This window comes from Sorex araneus, chromosome 1 (assembly GCF_027595985.1).
Source record: "Sorex araneus isolate mSorAra2 chromosome 1, mSorAra2.pri, whole genome shotgun sequence".
Classification (NCBI taxonomy): domain Eukaryota; kingdom Metazoa; phylum Chordata; class Mammalia; order Eulipotyphla; family Soricidae; genus Sorex; species Sorex araneus.
The window spans coordinates 398,990,044-399,011,243 of NC_073302.1; the positions used below are offsets into that span (position 1 = coordinate 398,990,044).

At 34.3% G+C, this 21,200-nt stretch overlaps 1 protein-coding gene across 1 annotated transcript in view; it reads left to right on the forward strand.

The window, feature by feature from the left end:
• The window catches only part of SEMA3C (semaphorin 3C), a 182,749-nt gene that overhangs the window by 104,923 nt on the left and 56,626 nt on the right, over positions 1-21,200 (forward strand). Inside the window, exons 5-11 of the mRNA XM_055134964.1 lie at positions 3,735-3,854; positions 12,081-12,171; positions 15,506-15,625; positions 16,565-16,707; positions 18,836-18,950; positions 19,164-19,233; positions 19,794-19,938. Coding sequence (XP_054990939.1) covers positions 3,735-3,854; positions 12,081-12,171; positions 15,506-15,625; positions 16,565-16,707; positions 18,836-18,950; positions 19,164-19,233; positions 19,794-19,938 — 804 coding nt within the window. The remainder of the gene's footprint in view (positions 1-3,734; positions 3,855-12,080; positions 12,172-15,505; positions 15,626-16,564; positions 16,708-18,835; positions 18,951-19,163; positions 19,234-19,793; positions 19,939-21,200) is intronic.

The window sequence follows — 21,200 nt, forward strand, 5'->3', positions numbered from 1 at the left end:
ATAGGCCAAGAAGATTTTTTTTCACCCTCTTTGCATAGTAAAGTTCATGAAAAGTCAATACATTTCGAACTTCGTTCATCTATGTCCAGGATATAATTTTGAAAACATCTGTGTTTAAGTCATATAACATATATCTTCAGTACAGAAACCTTAGAAGGCCTGGAAAAGAATGCTGAAAGTAACTCAACACAGTCTATTATCAGCTCTCGACCTTGGAGACTTACCTACCCTGTGCTTTGTTTCCTACACTTTATAATAGACCCACGCATAGTTCCTATTTTACTGGTTTGTTATTTTCAGAGAGCTTAGAATAGGATGTACACAGTACACAAATAAAACGTTACATTACTCTGAAATAAAATAAGCTATACTGCTCAAACATGGTAACCCAAATTTTAGTTATACTTTTTCTGGCATTTTACTGAATGGCATGCATGTATGTAAATAAAATAGTGCTCTATTATGTATGATAGCAGCCCAACTTTTCATTAATATTGCACAATAAAGTTACTTGGAAATAAAATTAAACCACTAAAGGAAGGCATCCCTGGTATTGACTTTCGCAGAAATCTCATTCTTAGAACCTCTATCTGATGCTTACTATGTGCAGGACTATGCTAACCTTTGCATGGAACAAATGCCCTGACTGCTTTTCAGGGTTTTTAAGCAATAATTGGAACACAGACATGAAAGACTCTCCAGAATTTGTGATTTTTTTTACCTGCCAGTATTTCAAGTTTTATTATGAGTATGTTATTCCTATAAATATTATCATCTTATACAGATACAAAAGTTGAAGCACACAGGGAGGCTAAATAGATGTCTCATATAGAAATGACTTGTAAAAAGTAAAGCCAGTTTGAACTCAGTTTACCTCACTCTGAGTTTACTTGTTTAAATCCACTCTCTGTTGCCCATCTGAAGGTGAGGGTGTGAGGACAGGACAACGTTAATTACTTTTCTGGTTTCATCACACAATAAACTTCTCTCCCCTCCAGGCATTGTTTCCCAAGGAAATCCTGCACAGTCATGCCTCTACTTTAAAATTCATATTCTGCTTTCTCCTGGAATGTTCTCAAATGACAGCTCTCTCTGACCTTTTCACCCTGGGCAGCACTGTTCATTCTCTTCTCTTTCCATCCTTAGCAATTAAAATATATTTTATATAAGAATTTTTATATATAATATGTATAATTTATATTATAACCTGATTGTAGCACCTAGTGCAGCCTGATGTATATATTATGTGTTCCTTTCGCTAAAAGCAAGAATTGAATCGATTCATTCCATTGTTGCTAACATTTTGCACAGTGCATGCATAGAGTAATTTTGGCAAATATTTGTCAGATAGAATTGATTAGATTAGAATGGTAATGGTCTGGACAGAGTAATGTGGATAGTAACTAAGGCAGCACAGTGGAAATGGAAAGAACCTTGTACAGTACTCTTGATAATTCAACTGGTTTGCTTTTTTTTTTTTATGTTCTTGAAGGCAGAAGCAGACTCACATGCACACTGTGAGTCAAATATTGTGGGTAGTGGTCTTATTGATAAAACCAATCTCTACCTATATGTTGGGGCTGTCTCATTTGATAACTGGTCTCTGCCTATAGTACTAGTGGCTGTTTCATTGCTAATCAATCCCTACCTAAGACTGTGGGAAGCTGGCTCACCAATAGCCAGTCTGTACATAGAGGAGAACTGAATAGTGAAGAGAGTATTTGAGCATTGTTTCAATTACTAATGAAAACTAGGGCAATACATTTAACCTCTTTGGGATTCAATGATTTCATTACTAAGTGGGACTAATGCTTTAATTAAAACAACGATGGGCACATTTTCCTTTAAAAGTCCAAAATATCAGAAACTCTAAACATTAATAACTTGTACAATTATTCCAGTAATTATACTTTCCTAATACAGTGACAATTAAATGTACAAGATTCAATATGAAACAAAAATTGTACTTAAAATTTGCTCCCTAATCTTAGAGCCAGGAGTAAGTCCTAAGAACCATTTGTGTCTGACCAACACTGAACCCCCCAAAAAATTATACTAAAAGCCTAGCTCACTCTCCTATTCCCCAGAATAAAGCCCAGAGCCAGGAGTAAACCCTGAGTACTGCCAGATATGGACCCCCAAAAAATCCAAATATTTGCTCTACTTATTTTCTGTGATATAAACTATCAGTTGAACTAAGAAAGCTCTCAGTCATATTTTCTAAAAAGTGTTGAATTGTTTGAAAACATGGAATAACTGCTAACTGCCTAAATAGCTTATGTTATGTTCAATAAGTGTAGCTCACATTAAAGGTGAAAAATCAAACTTTCTGGCAAATAGTTACAATCAATCATGTATAATGGTTTATATACATGTCTAGCACATAATACATTCTCAAAATGTTAGCTATAAATTCACTTATATCACTGTTTTAAGATAGAGGCATGTGCAAGTATAATCTGTTTTAAATATGAAAGCCTATTAATTTTTCTCATTTTTTCTAATATTAGTATAATTCATGATGTTAGACTATAGCATCCAGGACTAGACAAGCATAATCTATTGTTAATCAAACTACTGAATTCATGCCTTAAGGGAAAATTATGTATAGAATTTTAAAAGACCAAAGTGAATATGAAAAATTAAAGTATTTCACATTGCTCCAATATCATAGATATATTATATACATGCCACATCTGCATTTATGTAATAACCTTTCATATGCTCCAGTAAATTGGTTTCAAAAGACAGTGACATTGTATATTTAACAAAAAATGCCATGTCTTAAAATAAAAGGATATAGTTTGGTATTTAGGAAATAATTCATTTAATAGAGTTAATAATTGATCACTTGATAATAAAATTTTACAATAGAACCTGAGAACTTTGTAACTTTCCACATGGTGATTTAATAAAAAGTTAAATTAAAAAAATTTACAATAGAAATATCTGTATAGATTTATATAGAAATAAATTATTTGTTAGCAATAGAAAAATTATGACACAATTTTATAAATAATGAGTTAAGTTAAATATATAACCTTTAGAAGCTGCACAAATGATTTCAAAGAGTCAGAGTGAATATTTTAAGTGTAGGAGTCCTGATTCAATGCTCAGCCCTGTCTGATTCCCCAAGTACTATACCAGGAAGGACCCCTGAGCCCTGCCCAAGGATTATCCCCTCGCACCATCAGGTGTGACCCCAAACCAAATCATTATTTTGTCAACTTCTATTTTAACAAAGGGTGTCAAGGATAAAGAGATGACTGCCGTATGTTTCATAGAAAGTAATAATGCTGGCATTTTGTTGGATTTTTTTTCTCACCAACTATAAAGGAATAAGTTTGACATTGCTTGTGATAACGTGTCTGCTTGTTTAAGTATGGTTTCTTTCAAAACATCTTCACATAACATGTGTGTACATGTATATTGTTTTGAGAAAAGTTGAGGAACAATCTGTACCTTACAATTCTTTCTTCAGTTAAAAGTATGTTTCAGAATGTAACAACTTAATAGTATATAAAATTTTGAAATGTAAGAGAACTGTTTTACTCATGACCAAAGACTACCTTCCTCCTGAAACAAATCAGTGGAGTAAACCATGTTGTTCTCATTAGCTGGAAGCATAAGAAACAAAATGAACAGAAAGGGAAATTTGTAGCAAAGTTTAAGTTCATACTTAGAAACAGTAGAAGTTATTTGTGTACTAACTGAATATTTACCTAATCTTTTAGCATGGCTGTGGGAATTTTGTTCGTGTAATTCAGACTTTCAACCGCACTCATTTGTATGTTTGTGGGAGTGGTGCTTTCAGCCCAGTATGTACCTATTTGAACAGAGGGAGGAGATCAGAGGTAAGTGTAACAATTTTTCATTCTCAATTTTAGTGTGTAACAAAGTTCTTATAACTGCATCTAAGAGTGAGACATTTAGAAATGTCAATAAGTTTTAAAATACTCCAAGCCCTGTAAAATTAAGGGTAATACATTTGGTTCCTATCTCCTATTAAAAGTATAGTGTTTTGCCCCCAACTCAATATGTGATATTATTCAATAAGTTACATATAAACATAAATAACAGTACTTTGTTAGTATAAATAATAAATTATGTATTCATTTGTATTATTTACTACTAATGTATGTATCTGTATTTTGGAGTAGATAAGTTATAATGATAATGGAGAAAAAGTGTAATTAGGCATTCATAATATTTGCTCCATACCAAAGGAATATTATAGTGTAAAATTGCTTTCTCATATTCAGGCTAAGTATTTTATCATTCATCTTTCAAATGTATTAAGTGTTATGAGATTTAAAAGACAGGATGCCAGGTCACTAAGCAAAACTATACAATAAATCTTACTTTCTTTTTAGGTCATCATCAGTTTTTGTACTAATTATTCAACTTGGCCTATAAATTGCAAAATTTGACTTATGTTTCTGTAAAGAGTGTTTCTAAATATTTTTCAAAACATAGTTAATACATATTTTAATGATAGCTTCCTGTACCTTCATCTGTTATATTTGAATATATTATCTCATTTTACAGTTATTAACTAAGAAAACTGTGTTAGACAAAAAGTGTTTCTCTTATTTTTCTAGTCAAACAAATTGCTTCATATAATACAAATGCTTTTCAAAACACTTTATTTTATTTTGGTTTTATTTTATAACAAATCTTGTGAATCTAGTTCTTAAATCATGTCTTAAAACAGTTTTAGGGATAAAATTGTAGACAAGTTTAAGTATAGCTATTGTCATATATTATTAACAAAGATTAATCTACTATTATATTGCTATAAGCTAACAAGGATTCTGTCTTTATTCTTTTATTATTAAATATATTTATTCCAGAATTAAACTCTGAACTAATCTGTCTTTTTTTTCGGTCTATAGTCTACTTTAAAAAAAAATTATTAGTGAGTCACTGTGAGGTATAGTTACAAATTTATGAACTTTCATGTTTGCATTTCAGTCATACAGTGATCATTTACCCGTCCCTCCACCAGTGCCCATTATCCTCCACCAATGTTCCCAGTATCCCTCCCACCACACTCACCCTATCCCCACCACCCCACCCTTCCTCTGCGGCAGGGTATTCACTTTATTCTCTATCCTTTTGGGTGTTGTAGTTTGCAATAGAGGTATTGAGTGGTCTTCATGTTCGGTCTGTAGTCTACTTTCGGCATGCATCTTTCAACACGAATGGGTCCTCCCAACATCCTGTACTTGGTCTTCCATTCTCTATCTTATCTGCCTTTTCCCCCAGCATGTGAGGCCAGTTTCCAAGCTGTGGGGCAGACCTCCTGGTCCTTATCTATACTACTCTTGGGTGTTAGTCTCCCATTCTGTTACTTTATATTTCACAGATGAGTGTGATTTTTCTATGTCTGTCTCTCTTTTTTCTGACTCATTTCACTTAACATGATACTTTCCATGTTGATCCACTTATATGCAAATTTCATTACTTCATCTTTTATAACAGCTGCATAGTATTCCATTGTGTAGATGTCCCAAAGTCTCTTTAACCAGTCATCTGTTTGGGGCACTCTGATTTTTTCCAGATTGTGGCTATTGTAAATGTAAACAGTGCTGCAATGAACATACAAATCCAATTATCATTTCTACTATACCTTTTTGCCATCCCGGGATAAGAAGTAGTATTGCTGGGCCAAATGGGAGCTCAATTTCTAATTTTTTGAGAATCGTCCATATTGTTTTCCAAAAGGGCTGAATCAGTCAGCATCCCCACCAGCAGAGGAGAGTCCCTTTCTTCCCACATCCACACCAGCACTGGTTGATTTTGTTCTTTTGAATGTGGCCCAGTCTCTGTGGTGTGAAATGATATCTCATTGTTGTATTAACCTGCATCTCCCTGATGATTAGTGATGTAGAGCATTTTCTCGTGTGTCTTTTAGCCATTCAGATTTCTTCTTTGACAAAATTTCTGTTCATTTCCACCCCCCACTTTCTGATGGGGTTGGTTGTTTTCTTCTTGTAGAGTTCAATCAGTGCTTTGTATATCTTTGATATCAACACCTTATCAGATCGGTCACTGTCACTGTCACTGTCATCCCATCATTTGTCGATTTACTCAAGTGGGCAGCAGTAACATCTCTATTACACTCAGCCCTGAAATTTTAGCAGTCTCCCCTTAAACGTCTTTCCCAATGATTGGTGGCTCTTTCAGGGTCAGGGGAATGAGCCCTATCATTACTGTTTTTGGCATATCGAATATGCCCTGGGTAGCTTGCCAGGCTCTGCCGTGAGGGTGGATTACTCTTGGTTGTTTGCTGGGCTCTCCAAGAGTTATGTATATATCTTTTACTGTATTTGGGATATGAATACACCATGGGGAGCTTGCAAGGCTCTCCCATGGGGCAATAGACTCTTGGTAGCTTGTCAGGTTCTCTAAAAGGGAGAACAAGACTATTAGATGTTGTTGGGGCGCTTTGTGGCAGCACGCTTCCAGGAGCTTGGTCTTATCATCTCTGGATGTTGGCCATTGGTGGGATTACACGATGCTGGGGGCAGTTTGTGGGTGTGGCTGCCAAGCTACTGGAAAATGGGGGGCCTGGGTGGAGAAGGCCCAGTCCCAATTTGAGCAGGCTTGGAGATCTCAGTCCTGGGTCCCACACACCTGGGTTCCTCTGCCAGTCCCTTCATGTGTGAGACCCGTCTGAATGTGTGGAGAGTGGCCTTGAGCATGGTTGTGGATGAGTTCCAGAGGTCTTCAACTGCCAAGGCTCTGCTTGGCATGGTGAGGGAAAGGCGACTCGTCCCCTCTGAGGGGCCCCAGTGAAGACAGCCAGGCACAGGGGGCAAGAGACTCTGCGTCGTCTCTTCTGGGAGCTTGGTCTTATAGTCTCTGGATGTTTTATAATGTTTTATAATCTGATGGGTATTGGGTGAATATCCTTTCCCATTCTGTAGACTGTCTTTGTATTTTGCGTGCTGTTTCTTTTGAGGCGCAGAAGCTTATTAGTGTAAGATAGTCCCATTTGTTTATCTCTGTTTTCACTTGCTTGGCCAGTGGCCTGTCATGTTTGAAAATACCTTTAGCTTCAATGTCGTGGAGGATTTTGCCAACCTTGACTTCCATGTACCTTATGGATTCTGGTCTGATGTTGAGATCTTTAATCCACTTTGACCTGACTTTTGTACATGGTGTTAAGTAGAGATCTGTGCCCATTTTTTTGCACGTAGCTCTTCACTTTTGCCAGCACCATTTGTTGAAGAGGCTTTCCTTGCTCCACTTAACATTTCTTGCTCCCTTATCAAAGATTAGATGATCATATGTTTAAAGGTGTGTGTCAGGATATTCAACCCTGTTCCATTGGTCTTGGCTCTGCTTTGTTCCAGTACCATGCTGTTTTAATTACTACCGCTTTGTAGTAGAGATTGAGGTTGGGGAGGGTGATTCCTCCCATTTTCTTTTTCCTAATAGTTGCTTTAGCTATTTGTGGGGGCTTATTGTTCCATATGAATTGCAGGAGTGTTTGCTCCATTTCTTTAAGAATGTCAAGGGTATCCTTATAGGGATCACATTGATTTTGTGCAATGCTTTGGGGCGTATTGCCATTTTGACGATGTTAATTCTCCCAATCCATCAGCAGGGGAAATGTTTCCATTTCTTCGTGTCCTCTTTAGTTTCTTGAAGTAGCATTTTGTAGTTTTTCTTTGTACAAGTCCTTTACCTCCTTATTTAAGCTGATTCCAAGGTACTTGATTTTCTGAGGCACAATTGTGAACGGGGTTGCTTTTTCATGTCACTTTCTTCTCTCTCATTATTTGCATATAGCAAAGCCATGGACTTTTGGTTATTGATTTTATAGTGTGCAACTTTACTATACAAGTCTATTGTTTCTAGGAGTTTCCTGGTAGAGGTTTTAGGGTTCTCTTTAAAAGTAAATGAATAATTACAGCTTAATCCTGAATTGAAACATTTCAAGTGGTTTAGAATAACATGAAATATTAAGATTCTTAAAGAAAAAAGTAAATCTATGCTTCTTGAAAAAGTACAGTTGGCTGCATTGAGCTTGTCATTACAACCACATGCCTGTGATCAATTGATTAAATAAACTCCTGCCCCAGACGTCTGCAATCTGTCTGACACTCCATTGAAGACTATGCAGTCACTGTACAAGCCAACAATAGCATAACAATTTTCAAAGTACAGGATTCAATAGAATCATTTTACCATGTACAAATTGCCCACTATGTACATCAAGGCTTGGTTGGAAAGCCTGTCCAAAGAAATAATCTCCTTTGAAAAACCAGCATGAAATAAATTTTAATCACTTTGCTAAAGTATGAAGTACTTTAGTCACACTTCAAAAGATATGTTTTAAAGAATTTTCATTAATCTCTTTAAATAACATCAACATCTGAAGAGGCAATTTAAGTATGAAAAAGGTTATTAATTTTAACCCTTATATGTTTTCCTTGGTATCCAAAGCATCTTCCCATGACATCATAATATATCTATAGTATTTAAATCAGAATTTAAATATAGAATTATAGAATACAATTTTATAAATATCTGATACATTTATGTTATTTAGTTTAGAATAAAACATCCTTGCACAAAATAATTGCTAAGTGATGTGGAAAGTTGCATTTTGCAATAATTCTCCTTCTTCTTCTCAGCTCACATGTGTTTTGTGATTCTCAGAGGCTGTCATTATTGCCAATACCTGTGTTAGTGCTACTATAAGATATTCTATGATTTTAAAACTAGTCTGAAAGCAAGCCAGGTTAATCAATTATTGACTTGTGTTTCTGAGAGATTATCCAACATCTTTTCATTTGCCTTTCAACAAGCTATCTGCTGGTTCTCAAAGAATATGTTTGAATATATACAAATAATATCTGGAATAACAAGCTTTATTATACCCCATTTTTCTTCCATTGTTACGTCATACTGATTCAGAGCTTCCTGATAGCATTTAACTTTCAGCAATCCAGAGTCTTGATCATTTCTGTGTTATTTTCTAACCATGGCTCTTCTCTTATATCCACTACCATCATTCCAGTTTTTAACTCTGAGAAAACAAGTAAAATATCATAAAAAATAATAACTTAAGCAATTAAAGTCTTCAAGTTAAAGTCAATTGTTCATCAATTTTTCTGCACATTCTTGGATTATTACATATCTCATCTCTCTCTGACCTTACCTCTCATCTAGCAACCTAATCTTTGATTGGCCAAGAATGTCACAGGTAACTTAAAATATCATAGGGATTAGAGTTATCCCCTATATTTTTTGTAGTAAACTATTCACTGATATTTATTCAGAATTTTCTTGTAGCATTTCTTGTCGACAAGAAGTTGTTCATTAGTCTTGTCAATAAACTTCTTCGATCAAAACTCTTCATCACTGTATTTTAGATCTCATTCCTATTCTCTTGCATTTGTTCTTTCCTTGTTTAAAACCAGAATTGTGATTTCTTTACTTAAAATCTTTATCTCAGTGAAGAATATATCAAATTCTTTAATTGATCTGTTCCCAGGAAGAGTAATATGTAGGAACTAAAGTGATTGAAATGGTAAAGAAAGGATATAGTTAATAAATACAGATACTACATTTGATTACATAACCATTGCAGATTTTATGCTTTTTTAAAAAAAAAACTGGGGGATTAGACAAAATTTGAAGTTTTTCTTAATTGTGATGATATTATTTAAAGGCAGGGTTGACAATTATTCAGCAAAATATTATAAAAAAATAAATTGAAATTACAAGTTTCCTAAAATTACTGTAAAATGTCGATAGATATATTGACTTCAAAGTGAGAGAAGTGATTGCATCAAATTGAGAGATTCAGTACTTCTTGTGTATTGGTACAGAACTGAACAACCTTTTATTTGACCATGGCCCCTTTTGGACCTAATTTCCTTCCCGTTATTTCCCCCTGTTATTCTAGGTGGCCTCCTACTGTTGTGTTTTCTTTTTTCCCATTTATGCAGTACTAATCTGTGACTACCTTGGAATATTAGTGGACATCTCTTTGTCTGTATGCATGTGTGGTTGTGTGTCTATTTGCTTGGTACTGAGAAGCTAAAGCTTATTTAAGGTTAAGTTCTCTAATCAACCTCATTGGAAAGATATCCTAAAGGTTGCTGATCAGTATAAAGGTCAAATATTGTATTGGTATTTCAAATCTAAACTGTATTGTATCACCTTCTATGAGTTCTTTTATCAAATACATTTTTATTCTAAATAAAATTAAAAATTTAAAAAATAACATTGTCTTACAGCATGCAGAAATAAAGAAGCAATATATTTTAAACATTCCGAAAAGGAGTTCTGGTACTTTTTCTGGCTTAGTGCATTTTGTTGAATTCCATCATTTTGTACTGCTTAGGCTTTGACTTTTTAGAAATAAGATATAGATGAACTTCTTCTTTAGGAGACCCTTTCCATAATCAGGGAGCTTTTCTACATTCTTTCCTTTCCTTTGACTTCTCTTAAATAAAATCTTAGCTGAAAAAAGAAAAAGAATTAGAAAAGAAAACATAGCAATCAGAACACCAAATTTTTGTTTTGTATTTTGTCACTAGCTGCATAATCTTGGAGATGTCATACATTCCTCACCTGTACAGTTATTCTTATTGTTGGATGTTTTCAGACTGAAGGACTATGATTCCCTATTGCTTCAAGGATGTCTGGCCAAGACACCAAATTCAATACAACAAAAATGAGCTAGTTTTATTTTCATTATGGAGTCAAAACTTCAAAGTCATCTCTGTATTCTTCATCTTCCTGATCCCCATCCAGATTGGAATTGATTTCCAAGCTTTGCTGATTTTAACTTTACATAATCTCTTCTTCCTTTACTGTTCTTACCATGACCATTAAGATCCTGGCATGTCAGATTATTATTACCTAATTCCTGGACTATTGCAATTGAAAACTAAATTATTTTCTTGAGCCTGTATTTTGTTTTCATAGCTGCCATTTTCAGTCTTCTTGAATCGCATGGTAAGTCCCAATCTTAAAGCAACATTTTGATTCTTTCATTATTTTTCATGCTCAAAAATATCCTGAATTCCTTTTCAGGGTATTTAAAATTCTTAATAATAAGGTTCTCTATCTTCAAAAAGTAATATTTTCCCTTTGAATTTTTGTTGTAACTCTTACTTTATATAAGAGAAAGAAAAATACTTCTATCAACAGGTGTATTCTATCAGTGAGGCAATCACTTGTATCATTTGTCTTCCCATTGATCTTCGATTTGCTCGAGTGGATGCCAGTAACATCTCCATTTGTCCCTGTCTCATGCTAGTGTAGCCCAATGATATCTGCTAGCTCCAGGAATAGGCAGAACCTCAAACTGTTTCAGGGTTTTGAGGAAGAAGTCTGACCATCTTGTAGGTAGGCGACCACAAGGTCTTTTGACGTTCCGTGGAATCCAGTCGGTAACAGCTCTAGACTAGTGGTCATCTTTGAATCGCAGTACATATCCGACCCATCTGATTTTTGATGTCTTGGCATATGAGACAGCGTCCCTGATTCTTGACTGTTGATGGAGGTCGGGACTTCGGTTTCCTTCTCTCACTTGAGTGAGACGTGATACTCCTAGCATAGCTCTTTTGATTCCTCTTTGGGATACCTGAATAGCATTCTCATCTTGTTTTCCTAGGGCCTAGGTCTCTGAAGCATATGCTAGCACAGGAAAAACAGTAAGGCAATATTGAACATTTTATTTCAAGCTATTGCCCCCAGTTGTTAGAGTCCCCTCATTCCATTCTTTGAATGATTGTTCTTTGCGATTTGTTCATCATACAATGAACATATGATCTATTTTACATATTAATTTTCTTTATCTTCTATATATTCAGTGTCATTATAAGTTATTAAAAGGTAAATGTTGTGTTATTTTATTTATGGTTTCTCCAAGCATTTTAGTACCTAGCACATAATAGATGCCCATTAAATGTTTGTTAAATAAATGAATGATTACATGGAACATTTTAAGCTTAATTATATATTTAGTTAAATTGGTTATCATGCTTTATACATATTTATTTCATATACTTATTGTTTCTACATTTTCTATTTCTATATTTCTAATTAAGGACCAAGTTTTCATGATTGACTCCAAGTGTGAATCTGGAAAAGGACGCTGCTCTTTCAACCCCAATGTGAACACTGTGTCTGTTATGATCAGTAAGTTGAAAACAAAATAGAAAAGGGGATGTATAGAAATTCAGTGATCCTGATGAGATAGTACAGTGCTTAAGGCTCATGGCTTCCATCTTTGTTTGAAGCCCCCACACATCAGATAGTTCCTGGAACACCAGCAGAAATAATACCCTGAGCACCATTGGGTATGGCCGCAAACAAAACAAAACTAAACTGAAAGAAAATTTCACGATCATGATCACGAAATCCCATTAATCACTGATTTCTCGATTTCTCGGGCGGGCTCAGTAACCTCTTATTTTGTCCTTTCCCTGAGATCTTAGAAGTCTATCTCAACTTGATCCTCCCAACGATGTCACACTGGAGGCTCTTTCAGGGTCAGGGGATGAGATCCAGCTTGTTACTGGGTTTTGCATTTGAATACACCATGGGAAGCTTGCAAGGCTGTCCCATGTGGGCAGGAAACTCTCAGAGGATTGCCATTTTCTCCTAGAGGGAGAAGTAGGCTACAAGATATCGCTTGTGAGAGCTTGCTTTTAAGTCTCTCTGGATGTTGGCTGTTGATGGGATTACACACACCTGGGTTCCTCTACCAGTACTTTCATACATGAGGCCTGTCCGAACGTGTGGAGAGGTGCCTCCAGCATGGTAGCTACATTCCGGTGGTCTTCGGCTGCTGGGAGCTCTTCTCGGGGTGGGGAGGGAAGCTGGAGCCCATCCCTGGGGAATAAAGCCAGGCTTGCGAGCAAGAGACTCTCTGCATCACTCTCTTCTGAGAACTTGCTTTTAAGTCTCTCTCTGGATGTTGGCCATTGATGTGATTACACACACCTGGGTAAATTTAGTGACAAAAATTTTGGAATGATAGCCCAGTGGGTAGGGCACCACCAAGAGTAATTCCTGAGTGCAGAGCCAGGAGTAACCTCTGTGCAACACCGGGTGTGATCCAAAAAGAAAAAAAAAATTATGACTTGGTATTCCCATTTTGGATACTGGTATTAATTATCTTGCATGAAAAAAATGATAGTTGTGAGTTGATGCATAGAAATTTTTATTTCCGTTTCCATGAAAATTTATGATTAAATTATAAAGTGTACTTTTTCATCTCATATGGCACTGATATAATTTCCTACATCAAGTCAACCAATTATAAAAAAGTTCACAGGTTTACATAAAAACATTTTAATACATACTGATTTTCTGATATTGAGAATATTTACATTTTTCCTACTTTAGTGGTCCTTTAAAATTGCACAATATTTTGTGCCATCTAATCTTATTGTGCAAATTTGATGCTTTTTTTTCTATTTTCAGTCATGTAATAGTACAACAGAGAAGTCAGATTATATCACTAGCACTTATCAAAAAATATCAAGAGATTTTTCTCATCAGTCTGAGTATAATTGGAAAGCAAAATATTTGGTTTTGTTTTTGTACCACACATGACAGTACTTACTCCTGATTCTGAGCTAAGGGATCATTTCTCGAGAGGCCTTGGGGACTGTTTAGGGTGCCAGGATCAAATTCAGGTTGGCCATGTGCAAGGCACATACTGTACACACTGTATCATATCTTTAGCCCCCAAAGTGTTTTTTAACTGAAATTAAAAGGTTTACATATATCTTTGTATAAACCTTACAAAGAAATTATGAAAAATCTACTTACTAAAAAAAAAAGAAAAATCTACTTACTACTCTCAAATGAAATTTTTCCAAAGTTACATCATCAATTATTTCTTATTGGTACAAAGTTAAGTAGAACACTTATTATTCCTAACTTATTAAAATTAGTTAGAACTTATCATAGGAAATAAAGCCAATTAGACATTCAGTTTTTAATAGCTTCAATATAACTAATGCAATGGAAACAGTAGGATTAAAGTTGGCCCTCTCTGTTTCCCCTCTGCGTGCTGTATACAATTTTCAATGTCCTGTTTTCTTTTCCTTCCTGGAATCAGATATGATCAATGATAACCATACTAATCAATCTATGAAGTAATATAAATTCAGAATTCACTGTCTAGGGGTAAGCTCTGCATAGCCAATGATGGTAAATCACTCAGAATCTTTTTATGTATATTTAGTTGTTTGTTCTCATGGATTCCGACTCCTGCTTGCCTAGGAAGCAGAACTTGGCTGCACAGTTTATGCCATACCTAGTTGCTAAATTATGGAGCCAGTTCATGACCTGGAGCATATATTAAAAACATTCTATTCTGGACTGGCCAACAGACTTTTTTTATTACTACACAGTGAATTTAGAGTACTTCAAAATGTTCAAGCTTGCCAGAAGGCCTAAGATCTTAAGGTAGCAGAGGGAGTAATTCTAGAACACCACTGAACTTTCTCTGCATGGTTATTCAGTGGACCAGACCTGATAAATATGTTTTACTTAAAAAAAATATATGTTTTACTACTCTAAACTCAAGGGACACATACCAATTCAAGTTACTTTTCTTACTAAAAATAAACTGATAAGGATGTTAACAAATAAGGTAAATATCTGTTATATATACATAAATTAATGAAACAGATTTTTCCATTAATATTAATTTGATTGTTAAATATATTTCTAGTTTCTACATTATTTTTGATGGATTAATGTATTAATATCACATGTTAATTTTATAATGTATATGGATATATCTCATGTAATATATTATTATTTTATTAGCATGTTATTAACACAATATTGATGTGGCCATTAAAAAAGAAGCATTTTGCCCCCCTTGATATACTTTCTAGAAAGGGTAAAAACATACAGTATTAATTATTTTAATGGGTCTGTCATTAATTAGCAAGAATGGTTATTTTAATCTACTTAACAAAATTAAAGAATTGTAATATGTGGTGAAATATTTTGTGATAATAATCAAATTCCCATATTTTCCAAATGAGAAAATGGAAATTCAGTTTGGTAAGTTACTAAACTTTTCTAACTTTATTAAAACTATGAAAGTTAGAAATTAAGTTTAAGGACTTAGAAATACATTTTTTATTTATTGAAAGAAAGCAATTAATTAAGCTTTTTTGTTAACTTTCATATTTGTGTGTTTCTACCTTTTCATATACTCTGTAAACAAAGATATCTGATGCAATTAGGTTCTGGAGGGAAATTTTTATTTTTTATGTAGAATAAAGTATATTGGGGTTTGATTTGTAAAAATATATAAAAGTATTCATGGAGACAGCAGTAACACCAGTTATAATGTTCAATTTTTTCATTTGATGGACAATGAAATCCAATTACCAATCATATGCACTTTAGTATCTGTAATATCTCATACTCAGGTTCTTGATTTTCTAAAGTTTAAATTTTCTAAACTTAAATTGTGTTTACATTTTTTCATTTTCAATAGATGAGGAGCTTTTCTCTGGAATGTATATAGATTTTATGGGGACAGATGCTGCTATTTTCCGAAGTTTAACGAAGAGGAATCCAGTCAGAACTGATCAACACAATTCCAAATGGCTTAGTGGTAAGAAAATATTTAATAAATATTAAGTAAATATTTAGTAGAGCCATACATTTATGATTATCAGCATACAACTATTTCTGATTCTTGAAGTCACATGGAATTCACATTGTAAAATGTTTATTGACTTCAAAACACAGTTCCAATCAATTGCTGATGCTTAAAGGAGGAAGGAACTACAAAGATCCCTGTCATTTTTTTCCTGGGTAAAATTTCTAGCTGACCCTGTATTTGTCAGTTCACTTAAAACTGCACAGTTAAACATGAATCACTACAGCGAAAACTTCCCTTTTTGCTGATAGACCAGTACAACAAGGCATTGTCTTTACTTCTTCAGTTTGGTCCTCTAGTACATCTGGAAATTGAGTATTCTAAAAGTTGTTTTGTTCTTGAAATTAGAAATTCCTCTATGTCTTCTAATGACTGCATTTTTTTCATTGAAAAGTTTCCCCTTCATTTCATATGCTGTATTTTAAGAAAAAATGTATTTTTTCAGATCTTGGACACCAAGCTCCTCATTCTGTTTCAGTGATTTTTCATTCATATTCGATACATTGAAAACCACACTTTCAAAACCAAACTTTTTTTTCCCCCTATATAATGACTATCATATTCCATGGAAAATAAGTGGTAGAATAGCATTTCAAATTTTAAAAACTCATCAGCTCACAAAGAATTTGTGCATTTACTGCACTTCCAGATTGTATTGCAGACAGAGAAAATAGTGTAAGCTAACAGATTACAGCTATACTTTGTGGCACTTGACATTCCAAATGTGGTACACTGAGTGGATGTAATTACTGCATCTGCCCTTTTTGCCTCTGAACAATGAATTGTTCTTCTATGCTGAAGATGGAAAAGGCCTGTGCTTATGGTCTGTGTGAATGACAGGAGATGGATTTTTATTCTGATGATACAAAGTTACTGTTTTTTTTTTTCCAGAACCTATGTTCGTGGATGCACATGTAATTCCAGATGGCACTGATCCAAATGACGCAAAGGTATACTTCTTCTTCAAAGAGAAACTGACCGACAATAACAGAAGCACAAAACAGATTCATTCCATGATTGCTAGAATATGTCCTGTAAGTATGAATGTTGTTCAAATATGAAGAAAGAATAAAACATTCAAATTATAGATTTTTTCCAATAATTTATATTTCTAATTTTATTATCTACTGTTAGAAATTAATAAAATATTTTAAAAGGCTAGGGATGCAGTTCTGTGGTAGAGCAATTTCCCTGCATGGTTGAGACCTTGAGTTCTATTCCCAGTACCACTAAAAAAGAAGTTTTGAGAATAGGTTTTTTTTTTTTTTAATATTAAAATACTCAATGAGCTTTGGGCATACTCCTGGTTCCTTGCTCAGTGGTTACTCCTGGTGGGGATCAGGAATCATATGGAGTGCCACTGTTATCGAACCCGGGTCAGCCACATGCAAGGCAAATGCCCTGTCCAGTGTACTATTCTCTGACCCTGAGAGCCATGCTTATTCCAGTTAGTACAAATAATCATTAACAATCATGCTTATTAATGCTTATTTATTATGAAAACATAGCTTCTTTCAACAACAGAAAAAGGTCATCAACGGAAGTATTTGGATGTGGCTTTAAACTGTCGATTTTGATTAATGCTTGATTTTCTATTTAATACACATTAATACTAAAAAGAAGTAACTGCAAACTGCAGAGAAAAAAAGACAATTACTGTGAAGGAAGTACCAAAGCACAGAATTAAACAAATACTAAAATGTTCTATACCAGTGAAAATTAAGAAATGATTTCGAGGATCAGGGCAATAGCTAATGGTGCTGGCATGCAGGCTTTTGCATGTGTGAGGCACCATGTTTGATCCCCAGCAGCACCCTCTTCACTGAGAATTTCTGGGATCTTCATGGTATCCCACAGATACCACTGGTCCTGAGTAGCACTGCATAGGTAAGCCAGCAGGCTTGCAGCACCTCCAGCTGCTCAAGAAGCTTCCCCCAAAAAAACTAACTGTAAAATAGAATTCTAATTACTACAAATAAGCATGGTTCTGTGTATGCAAAGGAAGTATATATAGCAATAAAAAATTATCATGGTTCTGACTTATTCACTATTAGCATCCTTTGTGCATAGTTTTTCTAAAGGTACTGAGTATATTCAATAGTTTATCTTTAAATACTACATTTTCAACTGATTGTACACCTCATTTTCTTTTCAGTCATATGAAATAAAACATTAAAGCCAGCATAAGAACTCATAAATACAGAAAAAAAATTTATTTAGCTCTGTACGTGAATTATCCAAATGCCTCTCCCCATTCCTTGTTTGGATAAATATATGTGTCACATATTTTATCACAATGGAGACGTTACTGGTGCCCTCTCGAGCAAATCAATGAGCAATGGGTTGACAATGACAGTGATGCAGTGATAATAAATATGGACTGGAGCGATAGCACAGCAGGTAGGGTATTTGCCTTGCACGCGGCCAACCTGGGTTCTATTCCTCAGTCCCTCTCGGAGAGCCCGGCAAGCTACTGAGAGTATCCTGCCCAAACAGCAGAGCTGGCACGCTACCCCTGCTACCCGTGGCGTATTTGATATACCAAAAACAGTAACAAGTCTCACAATGGAGACGTTACTGGTGCCCGCTCGAGCAAATCGATGAACAATGGGACAACAGTGCGACAGACAGTGCTATAATAAATATGAAAGCATCTGATTAGTAGTGTCAAAGATTAAATGATGATGCAGAAAAAACAAAGGGGAGAAAATAGAGCTATTTATGACCATTCTAAGTAATAGTCTCTTAATCATGGTATAATTTATAACTTTTAGTTTACTATAATTTATGTTCATTTTGTAAACAATAAGTTTTCAATAAAATTCAAGTTGAATTTTGTGCTTTCCATAACAGTTACATAAATACTTCTGTTATATGTTATTTGGAAAACTCGGACAAATGCGTATATTTAAATTTATTTGTTGAAGCATTTTCAGTCGATATCATGTTACGGGAGAGTAATAGTGTAACATTAGCTATTTTTATAGCACTGTTAAACTTAAATGTTCCTTTCTGATGATTAATGTCAATGTACAGATGTGGTTTTCATTCCTATAGTTTTGATTTTAACAGGTTCTCAAACAATGATTCAAATTGAATGTGTGTTTAATGTACTTTCATATTATGAAGATAATCTGATATATATGTATAAAATGGTTTCAGAATGACACTGGCGGACTGCGTAGCCTCGTTAACAAGTGGACAACCTTCTTAAAAGCAAGACTGGTATGCTCGGTAACAGATGAAGATGGCCCGGAAACATACTTTGACGAATTAGGTATGTCGATGTGTGATTGAAAATAATAATTTCTAATTCAAGCTCTAAGTTTATGTTTTAATGAACTTATAGAATTCATTTTCCACACATGTTTTCAGTAAAAATAATATACCATATTGAAGTAATGATCTGGATGCCATTCATAAATTTAAGTATTTTTACTGTTTGCCTTTTAGTACAATTGTCAAATGTTTTATGAATTTCCTTTTATAGAGGATGTATTTCTGCTGGAAACTGATAATCCAAGGACAACACTAGTATATGGTATTTTTACAACATCAAGGTAATTATTAAACCATTACCATTTAAGGTAAACAGTAAATTTTATTTAGTAGTAATTCCTATAAAAACATTCTTCTGTCTGACTTCTCATTTCACATAGCATTTAGGACACCATTACGTTACTTTTTCCAAATTACCAAAATATATTTGAACTGAACTAATGCTTTTGGGATAGTTATTATGTTTATAATGATTGTATTCCATTATATGTTGTGTTAAAGAGGACGTTGTGGACTACAACACATGAATATAGAAAATATTTTAAGAAATTATTTGAAACTCCTAATTCAAATACAACTTTCATACCATGAAAAACGAATAATATTTATTAAATCTCCAAAATAAAAGTTGAATCTGTGAGGTCAGAGAGATAGTACAGAGAGAGGAGCATTTGGCACGAATGCAGCCAATCTGGATTCTATCCATAACAACCCATAGGCCCTCTCTGCTCTACCAGGAATGATCTCTGAGCGAGCTCTGAGCATCCCCACGTGTGCCCCCCGCCCCAAATAACAATAACAAAACCAAGAAATTGAATCTCTTGTTGTTTTCTCTTTTTAGCTCAGTTTTTAAAGGATCAGCAGTATGTGTGTATCATTTATCTGATATACAGACTGTGTTCAATGGGCCTTTTGCCCACAAAGAAGGACCCAATCATCAGCTTATTTCCTATCAGGGAAGAATTCCATATCCTCGCCCTGGAACTGTAAGTACCAAGGAATTTTCTTTATTATTTTGCACTTAAATTTGATTAAACAAGGAAAGGAAACCAGGTTTATGCTAACTGAATATAACAATTGACTACCTAGTGGTGAGCTTGCTACAAATTTTCATCTCACCAGTTCTATGTGTGGAATGTTACTAAAATGCCAAGTATATAAACACTCTACAGTTTTTACTAGTGCTCCTCCTGGTAAAATCTCTTTTATATTATAACTGATATATGTTAGGCCAAGCATATTTTCCTAACTTTTTTGGTCATAAAAGCTAAAGTTTTGAAAATATAAATATTCTAGCAGCTTCCAAAGAATTTGAACTCCAGTTTCTTTTCACACCCTTCCTCATATTAGGGAATGTCATGAACAAATGCCCATGTAACAACTGATTTAGAGATAACAACTCATGTAGAGATTTTTAACTGCAGTGACTATATTTATTTTATATTGTATGTTACATTTGTATCAAATAAAGAAAATGGTATAGATGAAAAATCATTTCTACGAAAGAGATGTTATAATTCAAATAATAGTTTATAAATATAAAAATTAGAGCTATTTAATTCTAATTAACTATTGTTAATTGAGCACTTAACTGTTGCCTTATCTAGAGCTACTGTTTTTGATTATAAAAAATACTCTGAACCTGAAAGCTTTGCAACTTTCCACATGGTGAATCAATAAAAGAATTAAAAAAAAATACTCTGGACACAGCTCTAGCTGAAATTATAAATAATATGCTGGAAGATGGAAATTAATATTTTAAAGACTAGTGATTGTAGTCCTACTATCTGTTTTTTTATTTGACCCACAACTTTGCCACATTGTAGAATATTAATTATTTTTTCTCTATAATTCTCATAACCTAGACTGAGTAAGAAGTATTAGAGGGACAAGAGATAGGACAGGAAGTAACACACTTGGTTGCATGTAATCAACCCTACTTTAAATCCCTCGACCACCTGGTCCTCTAAGCACCACCAAGGTTCAGTCCTTACCACAGCATTGAGAACAGCCTATGAGCACTTGGTATTTGAAGCTGGTCAATTTTTGCCTCACTTTAACCAGAAAATTATTATCAATAATTACATAAACTTTCATTATATATTTTGTTGTATATGTGTATGTGGTTAGTGTAGTAGTTGAAAACTAAGTAGAATACATTTTACTCAACAAACTGCAAGAAAATCCCTCAGATAAGCCAAACAGGTGAGAAAGCTGTGCTAATTAAATCAGGGTTTTTGGCCCTGTA